We start from the raw sequence: 24,306 nt of genomic DNA, 5'->3' as shown, positions 1-24,306 counted from the left end.
GGGGTGGCTGTCAGCCAAAGTGCAAGACCTTGTGGGAGAAGTGGGGCTTGAGGAAATGCCCAAGTTGCACATGAAGCCCAGGTGTGAACATGTTTTTGGGGGACGCACAGGCGGGGGCGGGGGGGAGTCATCACTGGCCAACTCCTTGTGGCCACAGTGGAGGGGCGCCTAGCCATGGCTCGCACGAGAGGGACCGAACACCGGCGGAGAGAGCGGGCTGTGCTGGACATCCTGCCTACGGGCTCTGGGAAGACGCGCAGCCTGCGGCCCCGCCATGCTCGTACGAAGAACAATGTCGGGGCCGGGCTCTCCGCAAGGTCATTCCCCGTGCCGTCACCCTCCCGGCAGGACAGCTCCGACCCGCTGTCGGGTTATACCGCCCACATCTTACCGCGGCGGCGGCCGTCTCGCGAGGCGCCCAGCCCGCGCCGCGATGGCAGCGCCCGCCCGGCGGCCGCACCACCGGCGAGGCAGCGGCGCTGCCGGCGGCCGGAGCGCGGCGGGCGCGTCCCGGGGCGGCCCCGGCCCGGCCGCCTTTGTTCGGCGGGGCGCGCACGTGCAGCGGCCGCGCAGCCCCGCGCGGTGGCGGCGGGCTGGTGCGGGGCGGCGAGCGGCGGGCCCGGCCTGGCCCTTTAAAGCCGCGGCCGGGCCGGTGCGGGACACGTGAGGCGGCGGCGCGCTCTGCCGCCGCTGCCCGGGCTGCCGTGCTGCCGTGCTGCTCGTGTTTTATCTGGCCGACCGCCAGACCCCCCATCGCCGGGTTTTCGCTCTGCCTCCTCCTCTCTCTCTCTCTTTTTTTTTTTTTTTTTTTTTTTCCCTACAGCCCCCTCCTGGTTTTTCCACCCACGGGTAAAGGTGGCTTTTCTTTTCTTTTCCTTCGTTTTTGTTGTTGGTTTTGGGTTTTTTCCCTCCCTTAACCCTCATCCTAGTTTAGTCCGTGGGCAGGACTCGCATAATAATATTTCCAGTCCCAGGAGCTCGCATCACAGACACAAACCCAGGACCGCCCCCCCCTTTTTTTTTTTTTTCCCCTCTCAATCTCCCAAATCGTTTTATTATTATTATTTTTAAATGATCGCTCCTTTTGCGCGCTGCTCCCGCTGCTGCCGAAATCCCCGTCTTCCCAGGGTGCATGCTTCTGGCAAGATTGTGCAGTGTTCTCAGTCCATTTTCAGTGTGTCTTATCTTAATTTGTCCTGATCCGATCTAAGCGCGATAGCCTCCACTTGCTTTCAATTTGTAGGACTTTTTTTCCTCTTCTTGGTTTGCTCCCGACTACCCTCGGACTATTTCCCTCTCTCCTTGCATTTCCAGGGCTGCAATTTACTCTCCCTTTCCTCTTCTTTTTTTTTTTTTTAACCTCTCCTCTTTTGAATTGCTTCATGTTACTAACCATTCCTAAATTGTAAGAGAGATTCATTCCCCCTCCTCTTCCACCACCACCAACACCACTACCACCATCACCTCCTCCTCCTCCTCCTCCCCTTCTCTTCTCCTTTTTGGCAGCACCAGGACGTCCGGTGTGGTGGTGGCAGCGAGCAGCAAAAGCAGCAAGAGCTCGTTTTGATTTCCCCCCTTCAAGGTGCTTTGGAGAGACTGGTTTCAGGCTGAGCAGCAGAAGTCACGATGAGTGCACAAGGTGAGGGACCCGGTCAGCCTTCCACTGCTGCCCAGGAGCAACCTGCAACCGCAGAGCCTCAGAAGAGAGGACGAGGCAGACCCAGGAAACAACCACAAGTCAGTATCGCATAGATACGTAGAGCCGCAGATCTATAGTGTTATAGGCATGTACATGTACGTATTGTGCTGCAAGGAGTCCTGGCGACGGGGCGGGGGGGCTTTGTTGTGCGCTCCTTCCCGGCGAGGTGGTGCAGAGGCGTAGCGAGGGGCTCCGGCGGGCGCCCCGGCGGGGGGACCCCGGAGCCCGGAGCGACGGGGCGCTGCCTGCCCCTGGCTGAACCGCGGAGCCTCCTCGGGACTTTCACTATTGTGCAGGGAGCGAGCTGGGGCTTTTCAATGTAAATGGAGAACATGGAGCAGCGCGGCTCCGACCAACCAGCGCTCGCTGGGTCATTTCGAGCTGATTTTGAAATTGCGAAAGCGAGGAGCACGGATCGGGGCTCTCCTGTCTCCCTCCTCTCCGAGCCCTCGCTATATCTCAATCTGTGTGCGCGCGTGTGTGTGCATGTGTCGGGTCCAACCGGGCGCTGCTGCCGCCTCCGATCTTGACCAGCCCAGCCCCTGAACTGCCCCTAGATGCTGGGGCTGAGGGAGAGGAGAGTGACTAGAAAGTCGCATAGGGTTTTTTTTTCGCCTTTTTCCTCCCCCCCGATTCCCCCCTTCCCCACCTCCCCCCCTCGCCCCCCTCATCGTATGGAGAGAGGTGCCCCCGTTGCCGATGGAGGTGGGGGAGGTAGCCGGAGGGGGCTTGCCCTGTATTTGCAACACCTTTTGCCTTTGCTCCGGCGCTTTCCCAAGGCAGGTCGAGGCGATTGGAATGCTGCCGTGTCTGGACGCGGGGAGCGTAGCCCTGTGCTCCTTTCCACTCACACCCACAGCCTCCACCTGGGCCCCGAAACGGGCGCGCTGGGCTCCCCTTTTTGACTTGCAAGATACGAATTCGCGCTAAGGTCGCTAGATCCGTGTGTTATTCCCACCCCCTTCCCTTCCTTTCCCGAAGTGCCATTGTCGCATCGCCTGGCGCTGCCCAGCCGCGCTCAGCCCCTACCGCCGGGCGAGGGGCCCGGGGGGAGCCCCCGCGCTCTGCAGCCCCTCCGCCGGCGCCGCCGAAGGAGGATTTTGCCTGCGGATGCAACCAATTAATCCCGCAGCTCGGCGGGGGCAGCGCGGAGCCGCCCGCAGCCTTTTCCCTGCCTCCCTCGGAAGTCACGATTGGGAAGCGGGGCTGTCCGTGGAGCTCATTTTAAAGCGAGCGTCCGCGGGCTTTAAACGTGTTTACTTCCCATTCATTTGGCATCAGCCCCACTGCCGCGAGAGCCTTCGAGGGGCTCGAAACACGGAGAGAACTGAGCAGTAGAGCCCCGAGCCGGGGGAAACGCGGCTGCTTTGCTTCCTTCCCCTCCCCCGCCCCGATATGGTCCCGTAAATTTCACAGAAAGTACTTTTTTTGGGAAGCCATAAAAGCAGAGCCCCCCGTTACCTCGCTCTGCCCCTGGTGACACTCACTCCCATCGGTCCAGTGACTGCGGACTCTGTACCCCTTCTGCTTCACCCCCTGATTGCCCTCGACCAGCCCCGGCAGCCAGCACCCACCGACCCTGCCGGCTTGTGCCCGGGCTTTTTCTTTTTTCTTTTTCTTTTTTCTTTTTTTTCTTTTTTCTTTTTTCTTTTTTTTTTTTTTCTTCTTTTTTGTTGTTCTATATTGTGTTTTCTTTTTTTTCCCCTATTTTTTTTCCTCCTGTAGCATTTAAATGTGTGGAAGTGAAAGAAAAATGCGTCTCCTTCAACGTGCTCAGCCCAGATGTGCAGTGCCTGCGGGGCTCGCCACTGAGCTGCAGCACTTGGGGAGTCCCCTTGCCAGCCTCCCTTTAACCTACCTGGGAATTATGAAAGCTGAAGGGCTTTAAACTGGTTTAAGTTAACAAACTGCACTTGATTAGTTCTATTGCATCCTGTAATATGAATGAAATGTATAATATTCAAGACTAGAAGAGTTTTATAATGTTTATGATTCACTGAATAAATATTTGGAATCTGAATTCTTAGTAATTCATGCCCAGTTTTAAGGACTGGTTATTTACTGGCAGGCAAAGAACTAGTTAAGAAAATAGCTAAAATAGTCAGTGTCGACTCACTTTTGAGTTGGGGTTTTGTTTCAAATTTTTCTTTGTCGAGATTTTTGTCTTTTAAGTGTCCTATCAGAACAAACATTTAAATTTGCATGTTAATATGAATCAATTTTCTTTAGAATAGGTGTGAATATAATGCCGACTGCAGAACAACCAAAAAAATTGCCCCCTTGAGAGAGAAGTAGTCTCATCTTACTTTACAATATTCTGGTAGTTAACTTTTTTCCCCCAAAAAAGCTTGTGCTAGAAACTACATGTGATAATTGTATCTTACTATAATGCAATGCAATTGAAATTAAATGTGTAACTGAGTTATTTTTTAAATAACTGCTCTTATATGAGGGAAATCATAATCATCTTTAAAAAATGTGTTTCCTGCTATAACTTATGTGTTAGAATATTCGCACTTTTCCAAGTTTTTCTGTGCAATTGCAAGAGAAGTTAAACTCATTTATTGTGCAAAATATATTTTTTCCTTTACCTGGAGTTGCTAATTTTTTTATGTTGTATTATTAATATTATGTTATTTAATGGCACTGTTAATTCATATGTTTTAAGCAACTTCTCAGTTTAGTTTATCCTTTAGAACATCTGGGTTAGTTGCAGCCTCTTTGCCACAATAGCATGTTTTCCTGTATTTAGGAACCAACTGGTGAACCATCTCCTAAAAGACCAAGAGGAAGACCCAAAGGAAGCAAAAACAAGAGTCCCTCTAAAGCAGCTCAGAAGGTGAGATTATTAAAGAGAAAAAATTAATAATGCTGGTTTTTTTATCAACTGGCAGCAAAAAATCCAGTAATTTAGGTTGTGAAGTGTGGGATTGGAACTCTTTTGATAATGGAAGCTACATAAAGCATGAATTTCACATTTTTAAAATTAGAATTAACATCAAGACCCTAAGTACAGAGCTTATAAGGGCATCTTTTTTAGTAGTCTACAGATTAGTGAAATAACAATTTCATGAGGATCCATGAGATGTCCCGTATCTAGTAAGAAAGTCAATGTTAAGGATATTATTTTCTTCATTAAGATTTTTGTAAGAGGAAGATTAATTTCTTGCCCACTTACAGTTGTTACTACTACAGACCAAATCTGTATATTAAAGCTAAGTGCTTTGTCAAACATAAGTTAATTAGGAGTAAATCCAATTATGTGTTGATGGAAATAAGTGCATATATTGAAATTTACAGCTTTAAAATGTGATGGTAAAGTAAACTTCCAGTTACAGTAAAAGCCTGTTATATCTTGTTTAGTAATCAGTTTCAAAGAGACTTTTACTGGAAGTGCTTTTAGTCTTCTGAACCACTGTTTCTGCATGGTGATGGACCAAACTTTATTCTGGTGGTTCTGATTGCCTTCAGCTACAGGAGAAGCTCCCTGAAGTCACTGCATTTAGTGCATGGATTTTACATCACAAATACAACATGAAAATTTGATTAAATTCTATTTGAATTGGGGAAAGCACCCCATTAAAAAGCTGTGTTATCAAGGCAAATCATGCATACCCTTCTGTAGGAAATATCTTAGTGAAGGCAAATTGTTGTGTATGAGCTTGAAAACAAATATGGGAGATTTGTGTATGTTGTTGGTTCTACAGCAGTTAGCACTAGTTTACAGGTACTGAATCACTAAAGCTTACAAAATCTGGGAGTGAACTGTAGTGCTAAAGTGTATCAGTATCTTTTAAGGAGGTGCGTGACAAAATGTGTGGAAGATATTTGTGTCCTCATGTAATTATGGTTCATTTTTCAGTATGCCTATGGTACTGACCATATTAAGTTTGATAGTTTTCAGTGTTATAAATTACTATAGCAACTACTGATAAATATTAAATCATTAAAAGGTGACTATGGTTTCATGTCTGTTTTGTTTAAAGTGTTTTCAACATTTGTTTGAGGTACTTTTCCAACTGTCTTTAAATTCAAAATTAGTTGGTTTTATTTTTTTTTTTTGCTTTATGGGCTGGAAAAAAAGCAGCATGTTCTGTCAAGAAATCCACGAATTAGTAAAAAATGCTTTACAGGTTTAGTATTAAAAATCTTTCAAAGCCATTTTGCAAGGTAATGTGCTTAAAATGTTGATTTTTTTTTCTTTATACAGTAAAAGCATTCCTCAGATTCATGTTAAAATAGTTTATATGTCACTCTTCAAAAGAGAGGGAGAAGTTTTTTATTAGTCTAGCAAATCCAAATGTGAGCTTTAGTATTTTAAATATTACTCCTAGGAGTGTTGGCTTTCCTAGGAAAACATTTGTAGTAAGATAAAATTTTAAGTAATTTGTAGAAATGTTTTTAAAAGATGCCTCTGAAAGGAGTATTGCCATTATTTCATTTACATAAGTGATTTGGAAATGAGTATAAATAGAAAATAATTTAAAAACATTCATATATGTGTAGGTTTATCAAATCATGAGTTTTCCAGATGATTGTAACATTTTGATTTTCAGAATGAATCAAGTTACTGCTCTAATTAAAGCTTTTGGGTGTTGCTAATGTAAAAAATTGACCAAAGACCACATGTTTCTTTTTGTAATAGAAAAAAACCCTTTGAGGGGTATGTAATTACAAGTCTTACTGGTTTCTAGGTTTATAGATAAAGTAATTTATCTGTTTGATAAATCCTCTAAAACATAAAACACTTATAAAGCCTCACTAGAACGAGACTGGTATCACATATCAAATAAATATTTTAGCCCTTTTTCCAAATTGATAATTAGCCTCTCTAAAATAGATCAGCTTTTCACCACGTATCTCAAAGTATCTTTTAATGTGATATTATTTCCAGTATTTTTTCTAACTGTAATATGGATGGGAATGTTTTGGCACTGTAAGAAAGCTTCATTTGGTGGTGAGGGTATCGCCTCTAAAAGGAGTGAACTATATGTTCAGTTTTGTGGTACACATATTTACACATACATATGCATACATGCGTTCATTAAGACTTGCTCCAGCCTGTCTCAACTCCCAGAAAGAGCACTGGGTATCTTAGCTTAAGCCCCTCTACATGTGAACCTGGGCACTATGCACCCAGCTGGAATGGGCTGGAATTTCTGAAGAATAGTGCGTGCCCTGTGTGTTTCAAAGGGAGCTCATTGAAATGCTTCAGAGTGTTCACAACATGTTAGATAAACGGTGACCAGGAGAACCCACCGAGCAGCCATGAGAAGGCACTCATGATTAATTGATTGGGTGTTCTCTTGCAAAGCATTACACATCACAATTAAAAATGTATTGCACAAACTGGCAGTGAGTTAAAAATACTGCAGAACTGGGGCTTTGTTTCGTTATACGTCAAAAAGGAAATACCCTTAAATCACTTGATGGACAGTTTTCCCTGGAATTGTGGTTGTGTTGTATATTTAAAATTTCTTGGTTCACAGGGTTTTCAAAAAATTTTTGGTTTGGTTTTGTTTGTTTTTTTTTTTTTTTAGCTTTAAGAGCTTGTGTTTGGTCTTAGTAAACTGGCCTTGGGGCATCTGAAAACAAACTGCTTGTTAGGAAATTAGCAATGTGAAACTTGACAATGCATACAAAATGTTGCAAAACTAACTGAACAGCTAATAATGTGGCAATTACTCTAATTTTGGGTAATATACTTCCTTTTTTCCTTAAAGCCTTGCATATCACACATGCCTAAATTTTTATAAACTAGACACAAGAAATAAACTGTGTTTTATAGAAGACCAAACCATTTCTCCATTGTTTAATTTTCGCAAACAGGAGGAACACAATGCGTTACCAAATAGATAAGAAGAGGTAGAGACAAAAAATTGATCACCTTGCACTTGAGTCCCCACAATTAGGTTGTTATTATGCAGTCTGCATCTTTAAGCAAGTTATTCTGTCATTAATTTAAAATATTTTTTTTAAAAATAACAATATGTGAATTTGGTTTTGGGTTTGTTTCTCCCTAAAGCACAGCTATTTTTTTTCAGGAAGATCATAGTGGGGGAATCTTCCTTTTTAATTTCCTGGGTGTTTTGTGGTTGAATTTTATTTGTTTGGTGAGCTCTGTTAGCTCTGTTCCCAGCCCATCACATTTCCCTTTTTAGGGCTTTTTTTTTTTTTTTTTTTTTTTTTTTTTTTTTTTTTAGTTCCTATAGTTTGGCTTGACAAAAATACTGCGTAGGCATAAATATTTTCCTGTTTGGCAGCAGGAAACACATTTATGACATTAGAAAAAAGAGCAGTAGCTACTATATGATTGTCGTTAAAGGAATTGTCAAGGGATGTCCCAGGAATATACAATGGTAAAAATTCTTTAGTAAAATTTACCTTCTGCTAAAATATTTTGAGTTTTGTTGTAGTTATTAGTATAGTGAGATTCACTGAAAATGCCTACAGGGCTTGATGCATCATCCTCTGAAAACTAAAGCTTGTGGTCCTGTGTGTGTGACTACACTTGCTATTGTCTCTACCTTACATGGCCAGGCTGGTATGTAGAAAGGCATGCCCCTGGGTTAAGCAGTCCAAAGGTAAAAGAAAAAAAACCAACAAACCAGAGAAGTGCATGTGATGAGGACTCTGCCCTGAATTGGGTCACAAAAATCTAGTTGGCTTCTCCATGCTCCATTCATTTTCATCAACACCAGTCATTACAAGCTTAAAGGGAAAACAAGATCAAATTTATCAAGTGATTGTTATTGCACTGAAAAAGAGACCTCAAAATCAAGTGTTTTGACCAAGATAGGAAAAGCAGAAGACTGATTTTTGTTTAGCATTAAAAGGGATAAAGCAGGACATGGAAAGTGTGATGTTTTTGTACTTAGTCAATGCCTAAAGTTTTTTTAGGAGTATTTTTTGACTAAATAACTTGTGTGTTTTTTTTGAGAGGGACACATTCCTGGGCTAGGTCTTTTGACTCTGTTTGGCAACAGTGATCTTCCTCCTGAGAGCAATCACTTATTTTACCTGACTTACAGCTCTGACACACTTTATCTGAGATCTCCAGCAGATCATTTTGCAAAGTAGTTAGAGTTCTTCAAATTTGGATTCTGTTGCATTTGAGGTCTTCCTTGACAATACATGGATGCCCAAAGAGCACTTTATAGCCATTCAATTATTTATATTTGTCTTGTCTTGTTCATTGCTTTCGGTAGTACAGCCTTGGTTTCTGGCTGGGTACAGCACATTTTTGCAATAAGGAGGCAGAGATCATGAGCAGTCAAGTCCTGGAGTTGCTGAGAGAAGCTGTTTGGAAGCAGGGTTAGATGGCCCTGTGGTACAGGGCTTAAGTGGATTGCGTGTGTTCCTGGGGACTGTTAGCTCACGTCCAGATAGCAGTGACTGCATTATGATCTTTCTCACCTGTGATAAATAAAAACCACTTCCCAAATAGATCATGCTTTTAAATGTGAGAAAGTGTAGTTCTGTTCCTCAGATGTGACATTGCAAAAATGGTGTGTTCATATTATTGTTTATAAGAAATTTTCTATTTTTAATGAAATACACTTTGTGTTTGATAACATTGCTGACCCTTGTTTAAGCTTTGGTGATTTCATGTTTTAGCTGTAAAAAGCAAGGTCATGCCTCATAGCATAGTAGCACCAAATGTTAAAAACCCCCTGACCAAATACCATCCTGGAGCTCTGTCAGGATTTGCCCCTAGCTTCAGAGGCAATACTTCAATTAAAGCCAAGAGCCAGCAGACTGGAGTGTTTCTGATGGTGCAAAAATCTGTTCAAGAGGAAAGGCAATGTATTAGTGCTTTCATGGAGAAGCAATGGATTACCTTATGCACAGTAAAGCATTTCTTCAAGGCTTCAGTTAAAGGAAAGTCTAATGCTATTGGAGAAAATACAGCACTTGGCTAAAATACAGTATTTTAGCAAAATGCAGGCTGAAAAGAGGGAAGGAGGTGGAGTATTTTTCTGAACTTCATGTATTTATCATTGCCACTGTGCTGCTACTGCTCCTTTTGTTTGTTCTCGAAGTGTTTTGTCTTTCTCTTCTCTTGAAAAGGAGATTAAAACTTCCACTTTGGAGGTTCTTGTCATTCATTTTCTGCAGTTTAATCTGTGAAAACCTTGCTATTTACTTACAGAATCTCTCTATACCAAAACATCACCTTTGGCGTGCTTGGCTGTTTGCTCAGCTCACCTCTGGGAAAGATTCGGTTTTGATAAGAGCTATGGAAATGTTTTTCTTCTGACATGAGGTGGAAGTCATACACTGCAGGAATATAGTGCCTTTCAATCTGCACGGTCCCCAAGCACTTGACAAACCGTTACCCAAACTAGCCAGCAGGAACACTGGCCGCTTCTGACATGGACCTTTGGTGGTGGCAGAGCTCAGCGCTGCTGAGCTGCATGGGAAGCGGCCACCCTGTGTGACAGTTTATGACAGGAAGCAAAGATTAGTTATTCAAAGAAATCTCTCATGTTCATTATAATTTGAAGCTAAAATTTGTGTCAGGTTTGTATGGACTTTAATTATTAGACCAAAGTCTTTTTGTATTCACAAAGTTAATTATTTTTTTGATAGAGTTTTGGAAAAGGATCTTTCCTTCAGATGCAGTAATACACACAAGAAAATAAATAGCCTTAGTGCTCTGATAACATGTCAAGTGTTGATTTGTTAAGACCAGTTATAACTGATTTTTCTTTATAAGATTTATGCCCTGTGTTTCATGAAGTAAACGTAGAAGCAGGGAGCAACAGCTTATCAACACTAAACCATATCTGGTTTTTTGCATCCTTCAGGTTACAAGGTATAAAGAAATTGACTGCTTAAAGAGAACAAAACTCTGAAATAGACAGCTACAGGATATAGTAAACGCACTTTAACAAGTATTCTCTTAAGAGGGTTTCACCTTACATGTAACACCGGTATAAACTATTAAAGCTCAAGTTTACTCTTTTAACAAGTCTGAGTGATAATTTTGCCCTTCAGGAGTGTGAATTTTATTTTTCACAGCTTTCTTATTGTGAGGTATTTATTTCAAAGTAATTGCATTTAACTCACAGGGCAGGTTTTTTGTAGAGATTCCTCCACTAGTTCCTCAGCTCAAGTTCTCTTTTAGAGAGATCCGATTTGCACAGCATTGGGTTACAGTATATGTTACAGTGATTGACCAGCAAGTGATTTATTTAATGGCACAGTTAATTTCTAAGGGCAAATCAAATATACATGCAGTTAACTGGGGGGAAAAACCAAAGGAACACAATTCATGTGTACTAAAAGTCTTCTTTCTTGGGGACCTTGTATCTGGCAAGTCCTGCCCTGACTACAGGTGGTGACAAAATCTTGAGTGGAACAGGATAATTTACCTGGTGAAGTGTATGGATGAACATAGCCTAGCTAGAGAGAGTAACCTGGGATTTTCATTTTAAACTCTGTAAATTTTTTAGTGTACTACATAAGTACTGTTATTAGTGGTAGTATTCACAATGTCAAGCAGTGGAATTAGTGGAAGAACCTATAAAAGGACCCATATTTCCTTTAAGCTGAGCTCCAGGAGCAACTACTGGGCTTACATAAATAAAGCGGTCACTTCTAGGGCCCCTTCCACATTGTTTCCTTAAACCTGGACAGGGAAGGTGTGTTTTGGGCCATGAAAGGTTTACTTATAGTCTAAAGGTGTGCTTTTACGTGGAAAACTTCATGTGAAACGTAGAGAAATTGTTTCCCAGTAAGAACATAGACATGTTCATGGTGATATTTTGTCCTAATTACTTTCATGCATGAACATAATGAGGCTAAAAAATTAATTGTAGCTGCTGTAAACTGCTTTGATCAAACTTGAAACAGGCTGTATTTTTAATTTAGTATCTTCAAGTACTCTTTGATGGCATATGAAACACTAGATTTGATGTTCTTGGAGGTTCCCAGGTTTCCCAATTGCCCTGTGTCCCCACCATCAGCCTGCATGTTGGGTGGCTGGCCAGGGCACCCCAGCTCTGCAGAGGGCCGTGAGCAGCTGGGGCTGTGTGGGCGCACTCCTCCATGGCCTGACACAGCGTGGCTCTGCAGAGGGTTCTGAGCAGCTGGGGCTGTGTGGGCACACTCCTCCATGGCCCTGACACAGCATGGCTCTGCAGAGGGCCATGAGCAGCTGGGGCTGTGTGGGCACACTCCTGCATGGCCTGACACAGCCCCGGCTCTGCAGAGGGTTCTCAGCAGCTGGGGCTGTGTGGGCACACTCCTCCATGGCCTGACACAGGGTGGCTCTGCAGAGGGCCCTGAGCAGCTGGGGCTGTGTGGGCACACTCCTCCATGGCCCTGACACAGCATGGCTCTGCAGAGGGCTCTGAGCAGCTGGGGCTGTGTGGGCACACTCCTCCATGGCCTGACACAGGGTGGCTCTGCAGAGGGCCCTGAGCGGCTGGGGCTGTGTGGGCACACTCCTCATGCCCCTGACACAGCATGGCTCTGCAGAGGGCCCTGAGCGGGGCTGTGTGGGCACACTCCTCCATGGCCCGGACACAGCGTGGATCAGGGCCGGGGACACCCTTGGGTGCAGGTGAGGCGCTGCCTAGGAAATGTCAGAAAAAGCAGCACAGTCACACCGTCTGCCAGAAAACACACAGCTTAGCTGGGGAGCCTGGTGCCACCCAAGAGGTATGATTGTAGCTAATGTTACAGGAAAGGAGTTCCTAGTTACTGAGGCTGTTAAGTAATGCTGAGGTATAAAATATGTTGTGTTTCTTTTACAGAAAGCAGAAGCCACTGGTGAAAAGCGACCTAGAGGCCGGCCCAGAAAATGGGTAGGTAATTCACTTCCAGATTTCTTTGCTGTGTTATAAAATAAAGTCCATTCCTTTAGAGAACAGTAATTTCATTTGTAAGAAAAGCATCTATCTTCTTTGTCTCTTTGTTCTGGTGGATTGACTAAAGGGTTAAGAGAGCAAAGTTGATCACCGCTTCCTACCTTTAGACTCTGGTAGTTTGCTCAAGACACTTTACAATTGAATGTTTGCTTCGAGTGAATATTTATGCCTATCTTATCAGCATGAAAAGAGGCTCAACTCTTCCTTCAAAAGAGAGTAACAATGAGATAACTTGTTCAGTAATTGAGTAACAAAGGTTATAAAGGGGCACTATGGGACCTCAGAGGGGTGATAAGACTCAGAGGTAGGGTGCAGGAGATAAAGTTTAAAAACCAAAATGCTTTTGTTCTACATTGCCTGGAAACATGCATATTTTCCTTAAATCCAGTGAGAAAGAGTGCAGATGAACAGCAGGATACTTGCGCTTAGAACTTAAGTTTTTCCACTCACAGTCATTTTCATGCCTCTTATATTTGTAGTGACTGGTAATATATTTCATTGAAAGTTTCCACGTTTCCTGACCCCATTTAGTCTTTACAAGTGTCTATCAGAAGTGTGTTTTTATTCTTTGGCAATGGAAGTATTTCATTCTTAGGTACTTGAAATTTTGTATCCTCACTGATGTTTACAGCTAATGAGCCTGGTGCACCTCTCATCTGCATGTTTTCCACTTGTGTATGGGCTTTCACATGGGGTGTCGCTGGGAAAATGGGATTGAATATTAGATGATAAAAAGGTGTGGCTGTGTGCTTCATCATAAGTTAACATTTCTGATTTCCTTTTTCCAGTTCCCTTTCCCTGCTCAGCATTTTTCTTTAAACTTCTGTTTCAAATCCACCCCCCCCTCTCAATTTCAAACCCTTATTTCACTCTGTATTCTCTTTCCTCTTGTCAGTCCCGTCATTTCCCCCTCCATTTTGTTCAGTTCTTTTGCATAGCTGTTAAAAGAGTTGTAAAATATGCTTGCAAAAGCTCAAACAGCCCAAGAAGGTACTGAAAACTACAGCTAAGGTTCCCCAGAGTATTAGCCACTAAACACAGGAAAGCTGGCTTTAGCAGTCTCTTTAAGAACTAGTTCTATTGCATTTTCCAGTGAATGTTCCACAGGATATTTCTTTGGAGAAAACAGACCACTGCATACTAGATGAGTGGTTTATACCTGTAGTTTTTAAGTCAGGCACTTTTCAGGTATACGAGGAAGCCTACTGGCATTGAAAAAGTGGCTTTTGGAAAGTATCTATGTTGGTGATCTTCTCATAAGCAACTTGGGGAAGGCAAATGCCAGATGCAGTAAAACGTGGGTCAGTTTTTGTCTGCTTCCTCCCATCTGGCTTGAACCTTGCATATCTGGATGCTGAGTGTTGCTTGCTTGATCCTCACCTTGGGTGCAATCCCTGGGAAACAGCAAAAAATACTTGGTTTATGAGATTAATTAATTTATAACAGTCAAGCCATCCCCTCTGAGTTAGGAATGTGTGACAGGTGAATAGGGGTGGTTGAAGAGTTTGGGGAAAAGGGAAAAGGCATCAACCTGACATACTAAAAAGGTTTTCTCTTCCAAGTACTCATTGTCAGAAACTAAGGTGAGTTTTCAGTGAAAAGGGCTAATACAGCACTTTTGACAGCCTGTAGAATGTTTCCCTTCTGTGTTTGTGTTTTTATGGGGAAGAAAGAATAGGCAGTATCAGTGGAGCTTTCAGTATGGAATGGGCTATTTGTCAAGTCAAGAATCTGATTTTCAGAAATGGGAATTACTGAAATGGGTTGTATGCATTACTTTATTATGAGACCAATACTTTCAAGACTTTCACTCTTTTAAAAAAAAAATTAATGCACATTTTGAAACGCAGTATTACTTTGCTGTTGCACCTGTTGAAAGTGTAGTCTTTTTACTTTGTAATTCTGATAATACAATTGCTTCTCATAATTTTTAGAGTTAATTCTTCAGATCTGCAGCTTGCATTGAGATAATGGCGTATTTGATTCTCATGGTCTGAAGAGTTTGTCCCCCTTCTCTTTTTTCTCTCCAGTTTAAATTGAGTTCATGGGCTCCTTCTAGCTTGTAGTTGAACTCAGGGGAGGAGTCTGCCTGAAAGCAGATGGTACAGCATCATCCTTTTTGTTTAGACCTCCAACATGTAGTCAGAAAATGTCCCATTTTATCATCCATATTTCAGTTTAATCCTTAATGATTATATATTTCCTTAATCCAGTTTATTTATATGTCAGGCCTTACTGATGATGGTTTAGTATCTGTGCAAGTAAGGAGCGTGTAGGGTTTTTTTCTTGGAGAGGGCAGAATTCTACATTTTCATAAGTTTATAACCCTTTTTTTGGGAGTCTAGAGGTTCTGTGTCATATGTTGTTCATCAAATTGTAAAATATTATTTCTGCTGTTTCCTTCAATATGCACATGCAGAGACATACAAGCTAACAGACCACTGTAGAATTCCGGTAGCTGGTCTTTCTGCTGGTTCAAATTAAGTATTTAATGTTTGTGATTCACAGTGTATTTATATATATATTATTTTTTAGAAGAGAAGTAAATCTTTTTTGACTAGTATAAAACTGAGAGGGGGAGGGAGAGCCCAAGTGAAGAGGGCAAGAAGCCCAGTTTATCACAAACATATGAGACATCAGATGATCTTTTTAATGCAATAATGTGTACTTTACAAAGCTGTCAAGGGAAAGAAGACCCTATAGAATAGAAAGTAAAGATTAAACAAAATCTTCTAAAAATAAAATATTCAGCTACATAGAAAAGCTTTTTAAATGTGGAGGGCTAATTGAATGAAAGTCCTGAAGATAACAAGGTCAAGCAGGTGGGAAATGAGCATAGTTGAAATCAGAAACACAGTGCTTGCTGCTGTAAAACTCACCTTCACTGTAGGTTGCTGCACCCGTGTGAACACATTGAAGGCTGTGAGTCTATTACCTATTAACCCTCTTCATGGGGGCCTCAGTACTCCTTAATTTTAGAGGTTTTATTTCACAGACATATTCTAAGCTCCTTGGATGCATCTGCATTAGTGTGTTAGGTCAGATCAAGAGTATGCTTCTGAAATGCAGCTCCTAATTTTCCCCACTTACTGTATGCATTGTGTAGCAGTTCCAGACATCGTTGGTTGGACTCCTTTCAAATGGAACCAAATTGGAAGATACGCTGTAGAAGTGCAGTCTGTTAGACATTCAAGCCACAGGACTAGGCTAAAGTGAAACAAAAACCTCTTGAAAGGTGTGTGGTTTGGACCTTAGGTCCTCAGCACCATCCTGTGGTCCATATTGTAGACATAGCCTTTGATGCTTAAAAAAAGCCTATGAAGCAACCTGGTTTTTATTAGCAGAATTATTTTATGTAGCACAGGCATAAAGTCAAATTCACATTCACAGTAGTCAGTGAAAGGTTTGTCATTAACTTCATCAGGGCCACGTGTTTGCCATTGAAGCCTGGTGCTGTTGCTCATGGTCTCAGAGACTGTTTTGCTCATGGCTTCATGTAGTCCTTTGTAAAGATCAAAGGTTTTTTATATTATTAATTTCATTTGTGTATGCCTTTAATTTGACTGAAAGGAAGGGACTGAAGGTTTATGAGTAGAGCAGAGGACTAAGTAATCAATTGTTTTGCTGTTTGTTCCAAAGAGCTGCATTGGAAAGCCCTGGAAATTCCATAGTCTTCTAGTGCTCTCAGGCATCAGTTTAATGGAGGAATCTGAAATCCAGTTTTGAAGTTGAGGCAGAAAAGGGTATTTGTTTTTAATTTCCATTGTTTCTGTTGAGTCTTTAGGTAGAATTTTTTTTGCATTTCCAAATTGTTTGACTTGAACCATAGACTCCGCATAGAATGGCAGAATTGTTCCAGAGGAACAGTCCAGAGCTTTTTACAGCCTTGAGCAGGACTTTGGTGAGGAGAAGAGATGGCTGATTCCATGCCATGTCACTGTTTTAAAAGATGGATAGATGCAATTCTAGAATTTGCATGATTGTAACAGCAGAAGATGGTTGGTGACCTTCTGAGCAGGGACATGTGGGATGCATGTGAAGCATCTGCTTGCGCATCTCATCACTGAAGCCTAAGTAAGAACTGTGACTTGTTCAGAAAGCTTCCAACAATTTTGTTTGCTTCTAGACAGTATAGAGAGCATATTTCAGTTTGGTAGGAGATAAGAGATTATAAGAAATTAATTTCCTTAAGCAGATTTTTAATCTGATCCTGATTTTTAATCTGATTTTTAGTCATGATCATCTAGACAAGCTGAGAGAGAAGGGGCTGTTCAGCCTGGGGAAGGCTTCAGACAGGCCATAGAGCAGCCTCCCAGTAAGCAGAGAGAGCCACAAGAAAAATGGAGATGGAGTTCTTACAAGGACCTGTAGTGACGGGGCAAGGGGAAATGTCTTTAAACTGGAATAGAGTGGTTTAGGTTGGCTATTAGGAGGAAATTGCTTACTGTGAGGGTGGTGAGACACTGGAACAATTGTTCAGAGAAATGGTGAATGTCCCACCCCTGGGAGTGCTCAAGGCCAAGGTAGATGAGACTTTGAGCAACCTGGTCTAGTGAAAGGTGTCTTAGCCCATGGCAGGGTGTTGGAACTAGGTGATCTTCCAGGTCCCTTCCAACCCAAACAATTTGATGATTATATGATTGATGATTATAGTACTTTTTTAATAAGGGTAGAGTTTCATTTTATACAGGATGCCAATTTAAGCAGTGCCAAACCACATTTTAAAAAAATTACAAAAATGCTTTTTTAGAGTAAATTTTTTCTTCAGATTATTTCCAGTCAATTCTGACATAGCTGAGATACAAAACCTTGAACATGGAATTGGTGAGATTTTTCTATGCCAGCAGTTCCTGTCTCAGGGCAAGATTCCTTGTGCTCATTAAGATTTTGAAAATGAGGTTCTTAATTTTGAAGAAATACATACCAACAAAATCCCGTTGCCTCAGAGGACCTATCAATGTTTTGAGGCTATTTCTTGCCCCTATTAGCTCATTTGGTCAGAGCGTGATGTTAGTAACACCAAGATTGTGGCTTCAATGCCCATACAGACATTCACTTGAACTTGGACCTGATGACCCTTGTGGATCCCTTTCAACTCAAAATATCCTGTGAATATCTGAACACTGAGCCTTCCCACACCTAAGTCAAGTTTCTAAGTCGAGTTTGTGCCTGATAGTGACATACTCTGTGATGTGAAGTCCTTTGACTAGTTTTTCTTCTTATGCAGGCAGTCTTTTTTGTCTCATATGAAGTTATGGTCTAGGAGATGCTTAAATTCATGCAATCTTATTCACTGGGTGATAGAGAGAGAAGAATGTTCTGACATCATAGTCCATCCTGCTCCAAAGAAGGCTTTGTTATAGCAGTGGTGAATTCTCAGCTGGAGATACTAATCTTTTGATGCTATCGAAGACAACTTAGACAATAAAATAAGACATATAATTGGCTGTTAGATAGCAAATGGTTAGTGTGAGACTTCCCCCTCTCTGATGTGGTGCTTACTAGTGTATCCCTAAGCTAGGCTAGAGATTCTGCTGTTAAGAGAAGTTGTTTTTGTTAAAAAAATTAAGTACCACTGGGTCCATTTGGAGCAAGTAATGGCTGAGATAAAATTTATATTTTGTATATTGGATGATGAATGAAAAGGTTACTATTTATGTAATTACAGAAGATAACACAGATAAAAATTCTGTTTCTTGTTCTTGGAAGAATAACATAATTTCAGTTATTTTGATTCTTTACAACTTTTGACTGCTGTATCTGTGGTGTTACCACTTCATGTGAGGCACATAGTGAAAATTTATATAAGCTGCGGTTGCTTTAATCTTCCAAACAACCCTAGCTTCCTTCTGGAGATCATAGGTACTATTTTATAACTCGGTAATATAAAATACCTTCTTTCTTGAACATGTTCTACATCTGTGTGGGCAAGAACGTTACCTGAGAGTGTTCATTGTTGCAGTGATCTAAAGAGCCTGAAGGGCCTTTTATAATTATGAAAAAAGGACTATTGACCTCTCCTTTAAAATTGCTAAACTTAGGAAGTGGATTGAGGACATGAATGAAAAGCCTTAAAATCTTTATACCTATACACTTACTTTCCAGTTCAGATGACCTGTAAAAAGAAATCATCTCTCAAATCATGAACATTTTGAAAAAAAGTGGTGATTGTTAAACTTTTCTCCTCTGACTAACAGATGCTCTTTTTTTTTCTTTTGCCAATTTTTGGTTGTTTGCTTTTTTACTTTTTAATTCAACATTTCAGGAAAGGAATAAAATCATCTTACATGCTTGTACCAAATGCATTAAAAAAATCACTAAAAATACATTCTGTCTCCCTAGTGTTCAGAGAGATATGTGTCTTCATTTCTTTAGACATTTGTCTAAGCAAATGATGTCCTTCCTTGGAATTTCAGAGTTCTGTTCTTTGTTGGTATAAATGGATATGGCAATATTTATTTGAAAGAAACCACAACAGAAAATTTAGCCATGATATTTGTTTGCTAAAATGCATTTATATTAGCAAACTCATTTTCATGACATTTCACTCACTCTCTAATTCACTTCCACTTCTTTTAAGGTATATTAAAAGATATCATCTCAGCTAAAAAAGAATTTAAATTTCATCTTACATTTCAGACTACTTAAAAGAAAATCTTTTGTTCTATTTGCAATCCAAAGAGGAACTTTATCAGGTAAAAAAATGTACCAGGTAAAATTAGAGCATCTCTAGGGAAAGGCAAACTGAAATTCTTTGCAATTCCCTTTTTATGATCTCAGATAACAGGTGTTCAAGAACGTTAAAAATCAGTTTTCCGTTTGGCTGTGTACTTTGGCTTTAGAAGCCCTGCTGCCCATTTTACATACAAGGAAACTGAGTACTGAGGTTGTTTGTGGCAAGATCAGGAGGCATTTTTGTGCCTGCAGTGTTTGAATTCTTAGGGTTTTTTACTAGCACACTTATCAGCAACCATGCATCCAAATATCTGACAGAAAATCAGGTAAAGAAAAGTACAGCCGCTCATTCTTGCTCCTGCATTTCCATTTTCACCATTGAAAATGTTATGAATGCAGAAAGAGAAGCTGGGCCTCACCTCCATTGAAAGTGCACTCCACAAGGTTAATTGCCTTGCCCAAGGAAATCTGTAGGAGAGCCAGGAATAGAACTCGGATTTCCTGGCAGCCTGCCCTGTGCCTTCAGCTCAAGGCCATCCTCCTCCAGTAAAGCTTGCTTGAGCATACATTGGATGAGGCAGGAAAGGAAACATTTCACTTTTCAATCCTGTATTTTAAACCAATAGATGTTTTTACCTGTTTCTATAAATTCAGGTGTGACAATTTCAGTATCTCCAGTATATGTCTACCTGGTGGGTAGTGAGGAGTAGGAGTAAGGTATTTGAAAAGTATATATATCATCCCTCCAGATATTTGAAAGGCATGTAGGTGTGGACCTTAGGGACGTGGCCTAGTGGTGGGCTTGGCAGTGCTGGGTTAATGGTTGAACTTGATGATCTTAGAATTCTTTTCCAACTGAAATGATTCTATGATTCTGTGATTGCATATACAGGACAGAATGAAGAGATTCTGGACTGAAGGGTTTTGAACCAATCCCACATACAAGCCTGAAGGATATTTGATGCATAATGATGATATTTTTTCATCTTTGTACCTTGCTTGATTACTTAGAAGTCCAATACTGATTGATTAAATGACAGACATAGTCACAAAAATGAGGTGTCTGCTTCCTTGAATATCTGGAATATGGTTACTCTCCTTTTGAGCATTAGCCAATCTGAGTCATAGCTGTGGGACAGGGCCATTCCAAGTCACTTCATCTAGAAATAGATGAGTCACCTCATCTATTTCCATTCCCTGTCCTCTTGAAAGATAGTGCTGCAGAAGGAATGAAAACCCATGTTTTAATGTGTGATCCAGAAGAGAAAATTCAGAGTCAAGACTCTTAGGTTCTCTTAAAATTTTTGACTAATTGTGCCTCTCCTTTAACACAATTTAATTTAATTTAATTCTACTTTATACTGCAAGCCCCCATAGTGCAATAGCCCTACAGGAAGATATCAAATTTTTTCTCTGCAAAAAAAGGCCATCTTATAAATGGCACTCAGTCCCTGTGTGGGTGAGTTTACTCCTGTCAATTAAGAGTTACCATAATAATTAAAGGTAGGTAATACTTTCAGCTTTGTCTGCATTCTGTACAGATCCAAGCAGGCAATTTGGATGCCAAAGGAATGCAGGGTTGATCCTCTTCTGGAAAAGTTTGGGGGAGACTGATACTGTGATAATTAATATTTAGAGATTATTTTCAGGTGTTTGAATGAAAGTCATTATATGCTTTTAAGTGCAAGTATTGTTATTTCCTCTTCCTTAATCCTGACTCTAAGCCTCACTTCAAATTACAGTTCAGTGTTACATTTTAGGTATGAGGCTAGATTTTCAACAAGAAGGTGGGCTTCCTCCATTAAATAGCTGCAAAATATCCTCACCAGGAATTGTCTTCTAATTCTGTAGTACACAACACTTAGTGAAGAAAAATATTTTCTTTTTTTCTTTTCTGTTTTGAATTTCTTTTGTGGTAGTTCCCATTTAAAATATAAATGGAGCATAGTTTACAATAGCATTTACAAGTCCCTAAGCGAGATATTCATCGGACTGCAAAGGAAAACCAAAATAAAAGTAGAGGGACAAGACCCTGACATTTGAAAATTGTGGCTTCACAAGCTGAATTGCTTGAATAATCAGATTGGGATATGTAGTTCGATGAATCAAAGGTGCAGTAGTGACACTGCTGCTAGAAGAGGAAGAAATCTTTTCAGGTCCAAGAGAATCCAGATATTTTCAGTCTTGGGGGGAAAATGGGAAACATGGGGGCCTGGGAAGATGACAGTCTGCATGGAAAAGCCATATGTTGAGATGCATGTAATGGTGGAGTGGAGGCTTATAATGCTGACAACACTTTGTTTTGCATTTCTGTGTTGCTCTCTGTTCAGAATGGTTCTGGTTGCACAGAAGATGCTAATTAGCCTTGCTGTTACTCTAGACTGTTTCATAGGATATGATTTCCTTCTTTGCAATACAGTGAGACAAGGAGGCTGCTTCTTGGTTGTTTTGATGTTGCAGTGATTTCATTTCAGGAAGGAAGTCTTGCTTCTGCTCAAGGGCAGCTACCAGCCACCCTGTGCTGATGGGAGGGGAATGTGGATTTATCTCTCAAATGCAGGCATCTCTGGGTTTCATAATTTTTGTTTCATGGCATAACATTGCAGGGAGTCCATTACACCCAAGCTACAGCCTGCGTCACTAGCGTTTTAAGTTCTATCATCCGTTCCCTTCCAGGACAGGCTCCTAGAATATTTAAGAAGTCTATGTATTATCTCCAGAGATATTTAAAAAACATACAGATGTGGTCCTTAGGGACACAGTTTAGGGGTGGACTTGGCAGTACAGGATTAATGGTTGGACTCAAGGATAGAAGTCTTTCCCATCCTAAGTGTTGAAAACTGCCTTAATTAGCACTCAGAAATTGTGTAGCATTTTCTCTGCATGGCATTTCAGCTTCAAGAGAAGGGTTGGAGAGGACTTCTCATCTAGGAGAACACAGGAGCTTGTGGTTGGCACAATTACATGGGAGGTGTGGATGTAAATCTTCATCACATTTCCTAATAGGTAGACCCCCTGTGAATGGTCTTGCTCCCAGATGCTGATGCCCAGGCTGGACCTGAGCACTGTGAACGGCGCTATGCTCTGTCCTGGTAATTCATAGCTCTGAAGGCTTCCAGGGATGGAGCTAGATTTTGGATGGCTGTTGGCTGAAACTTGAAATGGAGTGGAGTTTTAGTGGGGAGGTAAGGCTAACTGCCTTAGATTATCAGTTTTGCACATGTTCACCTAATTAAACATAGAGGGCTTGAAGGTTAGTAAGAAAATACTAGGCAACTGAGGAGCTTCCAGAGATAGCTACAGAGAATAGATGGATCAAACCCCACTCTAGTGAAATCTCCACATGCATATGATGTTATTTGTGTGTTTTATAGCACAGATGCTAGAATTTAGCTGACAACAGCTTGCTGCAGTCTATTTGCATGTGATATTAATTCCTTCTCTTGCCAGTTTAAATGGTATTCCCTGCTATCATTGTAGGTATTGTAGAGTTTCAGGGGTTTTTTTGGCAGCTCAATTATATATTTTTACGAGTGCTATTTCCATAGCAGTTTTAGGAGACTAGTAATGAATAATGTATGTCTTTATTCTGCTTTTTCTTTCCACTTCTTTAAAATAAACTCTGTTTTCAGTTTGTTTTATTCTACTCTGTCAGTCCTGACAGCTGTTGAACTGTGGAACTGCAGAGTCAGGCTTCGGTGCTACTCAGATGATTTAAATAATAGTACTGATAAGTTAAATTTGATTGTGTGTCTGTGTTGGTGTCAGTGGGAATGGCACTTGGTCCGCAGAGGTTGGTTTGCTTTGGTTAAAAGTCACTTGCTAATGGTGGCAGTCTCCATTTTGGAGAATCAAAGATAATGAGTGAATTGGCACAATTTAGGGTTTTTACATCCTGTCTGTTCTGAATAACTGCTGAGAACTTAAAACCAGTCAGACTGGTAGTTTCTGTATGGAGCAGAATTCATGACTTTACCTCCATTTTAACTGTTATCAATTATCCTAATAACAACTGGAGCATTTTACAAGATGCAATAGGAACACATATGTGAGTTTCACTGTTATGATCTTATCAAAATTACATTGTGTTAACATATTGTTGGGGTTTCCTTAGTATTCACAGAGAACCCATTCAGGCTCTGGCTGCTTCTCCTGCTCTGTTTCCTGTTAATGATGCTAAATGCCTGAGAAATCTGCTTGGGGACCCTCCTTCCATGTTCAACTGTTTATTTGGGTTTTGAAAATAACATCTCACACAATTGACAAAGTGTATACAGTACTTGGATCAAAGCATTGAATATGTAGAGGAGACAAGGTGTCTTCTGTCATGGCATGCACTGTTGCATTCATTAATGTTCATTAGCATTCATAAACTATTTGGAGGTGTCCGAGGTGTATGAAGTTTTGAAGGTACTTCTACAAGCTTCCCATTCAAGTCAAGAATGACTATTCAAGCAATTGTTTCATCAAGCTTTACACGTAATTCTCAGTGAGGTACGTAGACTGACAAATGGTCTACCAGTGAGACATGATGCTCCTGGTCTAGTAGATTGAATATGTAGCAAGGAGATGTGTGATAAAATATTAGGTTTGTTGAAGTCAATGGCCAAACTCCTAATGAAATCACTTGCCTGGATTTCAGCCCTTCTCCCTCCCTTCTCCCATCTGCCACTAATGTGGTGCATGACTGTGTCTGCTGCTTGGTTACAAGCTCTATAAATTTTGTGAGTAGCCCTGTTTACATGAAACTCAGGTAATTTGAGGAAGACCATTTGTACATGTTCAATAGAAACTTTATGGTAACTTACATAACAAGCAGTATTTGAGTAAATCTGTGAATACAATAAATTTATTATTAATGTCAGCTAAGTTTTGAGCAGTCACTGCATGAGTAACAGGTGGACTGGACTTGTACAGAGATACATACAGAAGATTTTAATTTTTGCTTTTTTAATTACAAATGAACAGTAATACTTTTTAGAAAGATAACATCTTTCTTCTTTAATAATTTCTGTGAACTATTTGAAAAGTGAAATATGGACAGACCTGTACTGT

At 41.1% G+C, this 24,306-nt stretch overlaps 1 protein-coding gene across 3 annotated transcripts in view; it reads left to right on the top strand.

The window, feature by feature from the left end:
* Window positions 1-242: 242 nt before the first annotated feature.
* Window positions 243-24,306, top strand: part of HMGA2 (high mobility group AT-hook 2) — a 112,346-nt gene continuing 88,282 nt past the window's right edge. Inside the window, exons 1-4 of one of the 3 annotated variants that reach the window (XM_030960531.1) lie at window positions 243-317; window positions 1,583-1,737; window positions 4,452-4,538; window positions 12,463-12,513. In XM_030960531.1, the coding sequence (XP_030816391.1) occupies window positions 1,627-1,737; window positions 4,452-4,538; window positions 12,463-12,513 (249 nt within the window). In that variant the 5' untranslated portion in view covers window positions 243-317; window positions 1,583-1,626. Of the gene's footprint in view, window positions 318-831; window positions 850-875; window positions 1,175-1,506; window positions 1,738-4,451; window positions 4,539-12,462; window positions 12,514-24,306 lie in introns of those variants that run through there. The other 2 variants (XM_030960529.1, XM_030960530.1) reach the window with 2 other exon arrangements.

Source organism: Camarhynchus parvulus, chromosome 1A (genome assembly GCF_901933205.1).
Source record: "Camarhynchus parvulus chromosome 1A, STF_HiC, whole genome shotgun sequence".
In the NCBI taxonomy this organism is placed as follows: Eukaryota; Metazoa; Chordata; class Aves; order Passeriformes; family Thraupidae; genus Camarhynchus; species Camarhynchus parvulus.
Note: the sequence above shows the minus strand (reverse complement) of the source record. Positions and strands in the feature narration are given on the sequence as shown.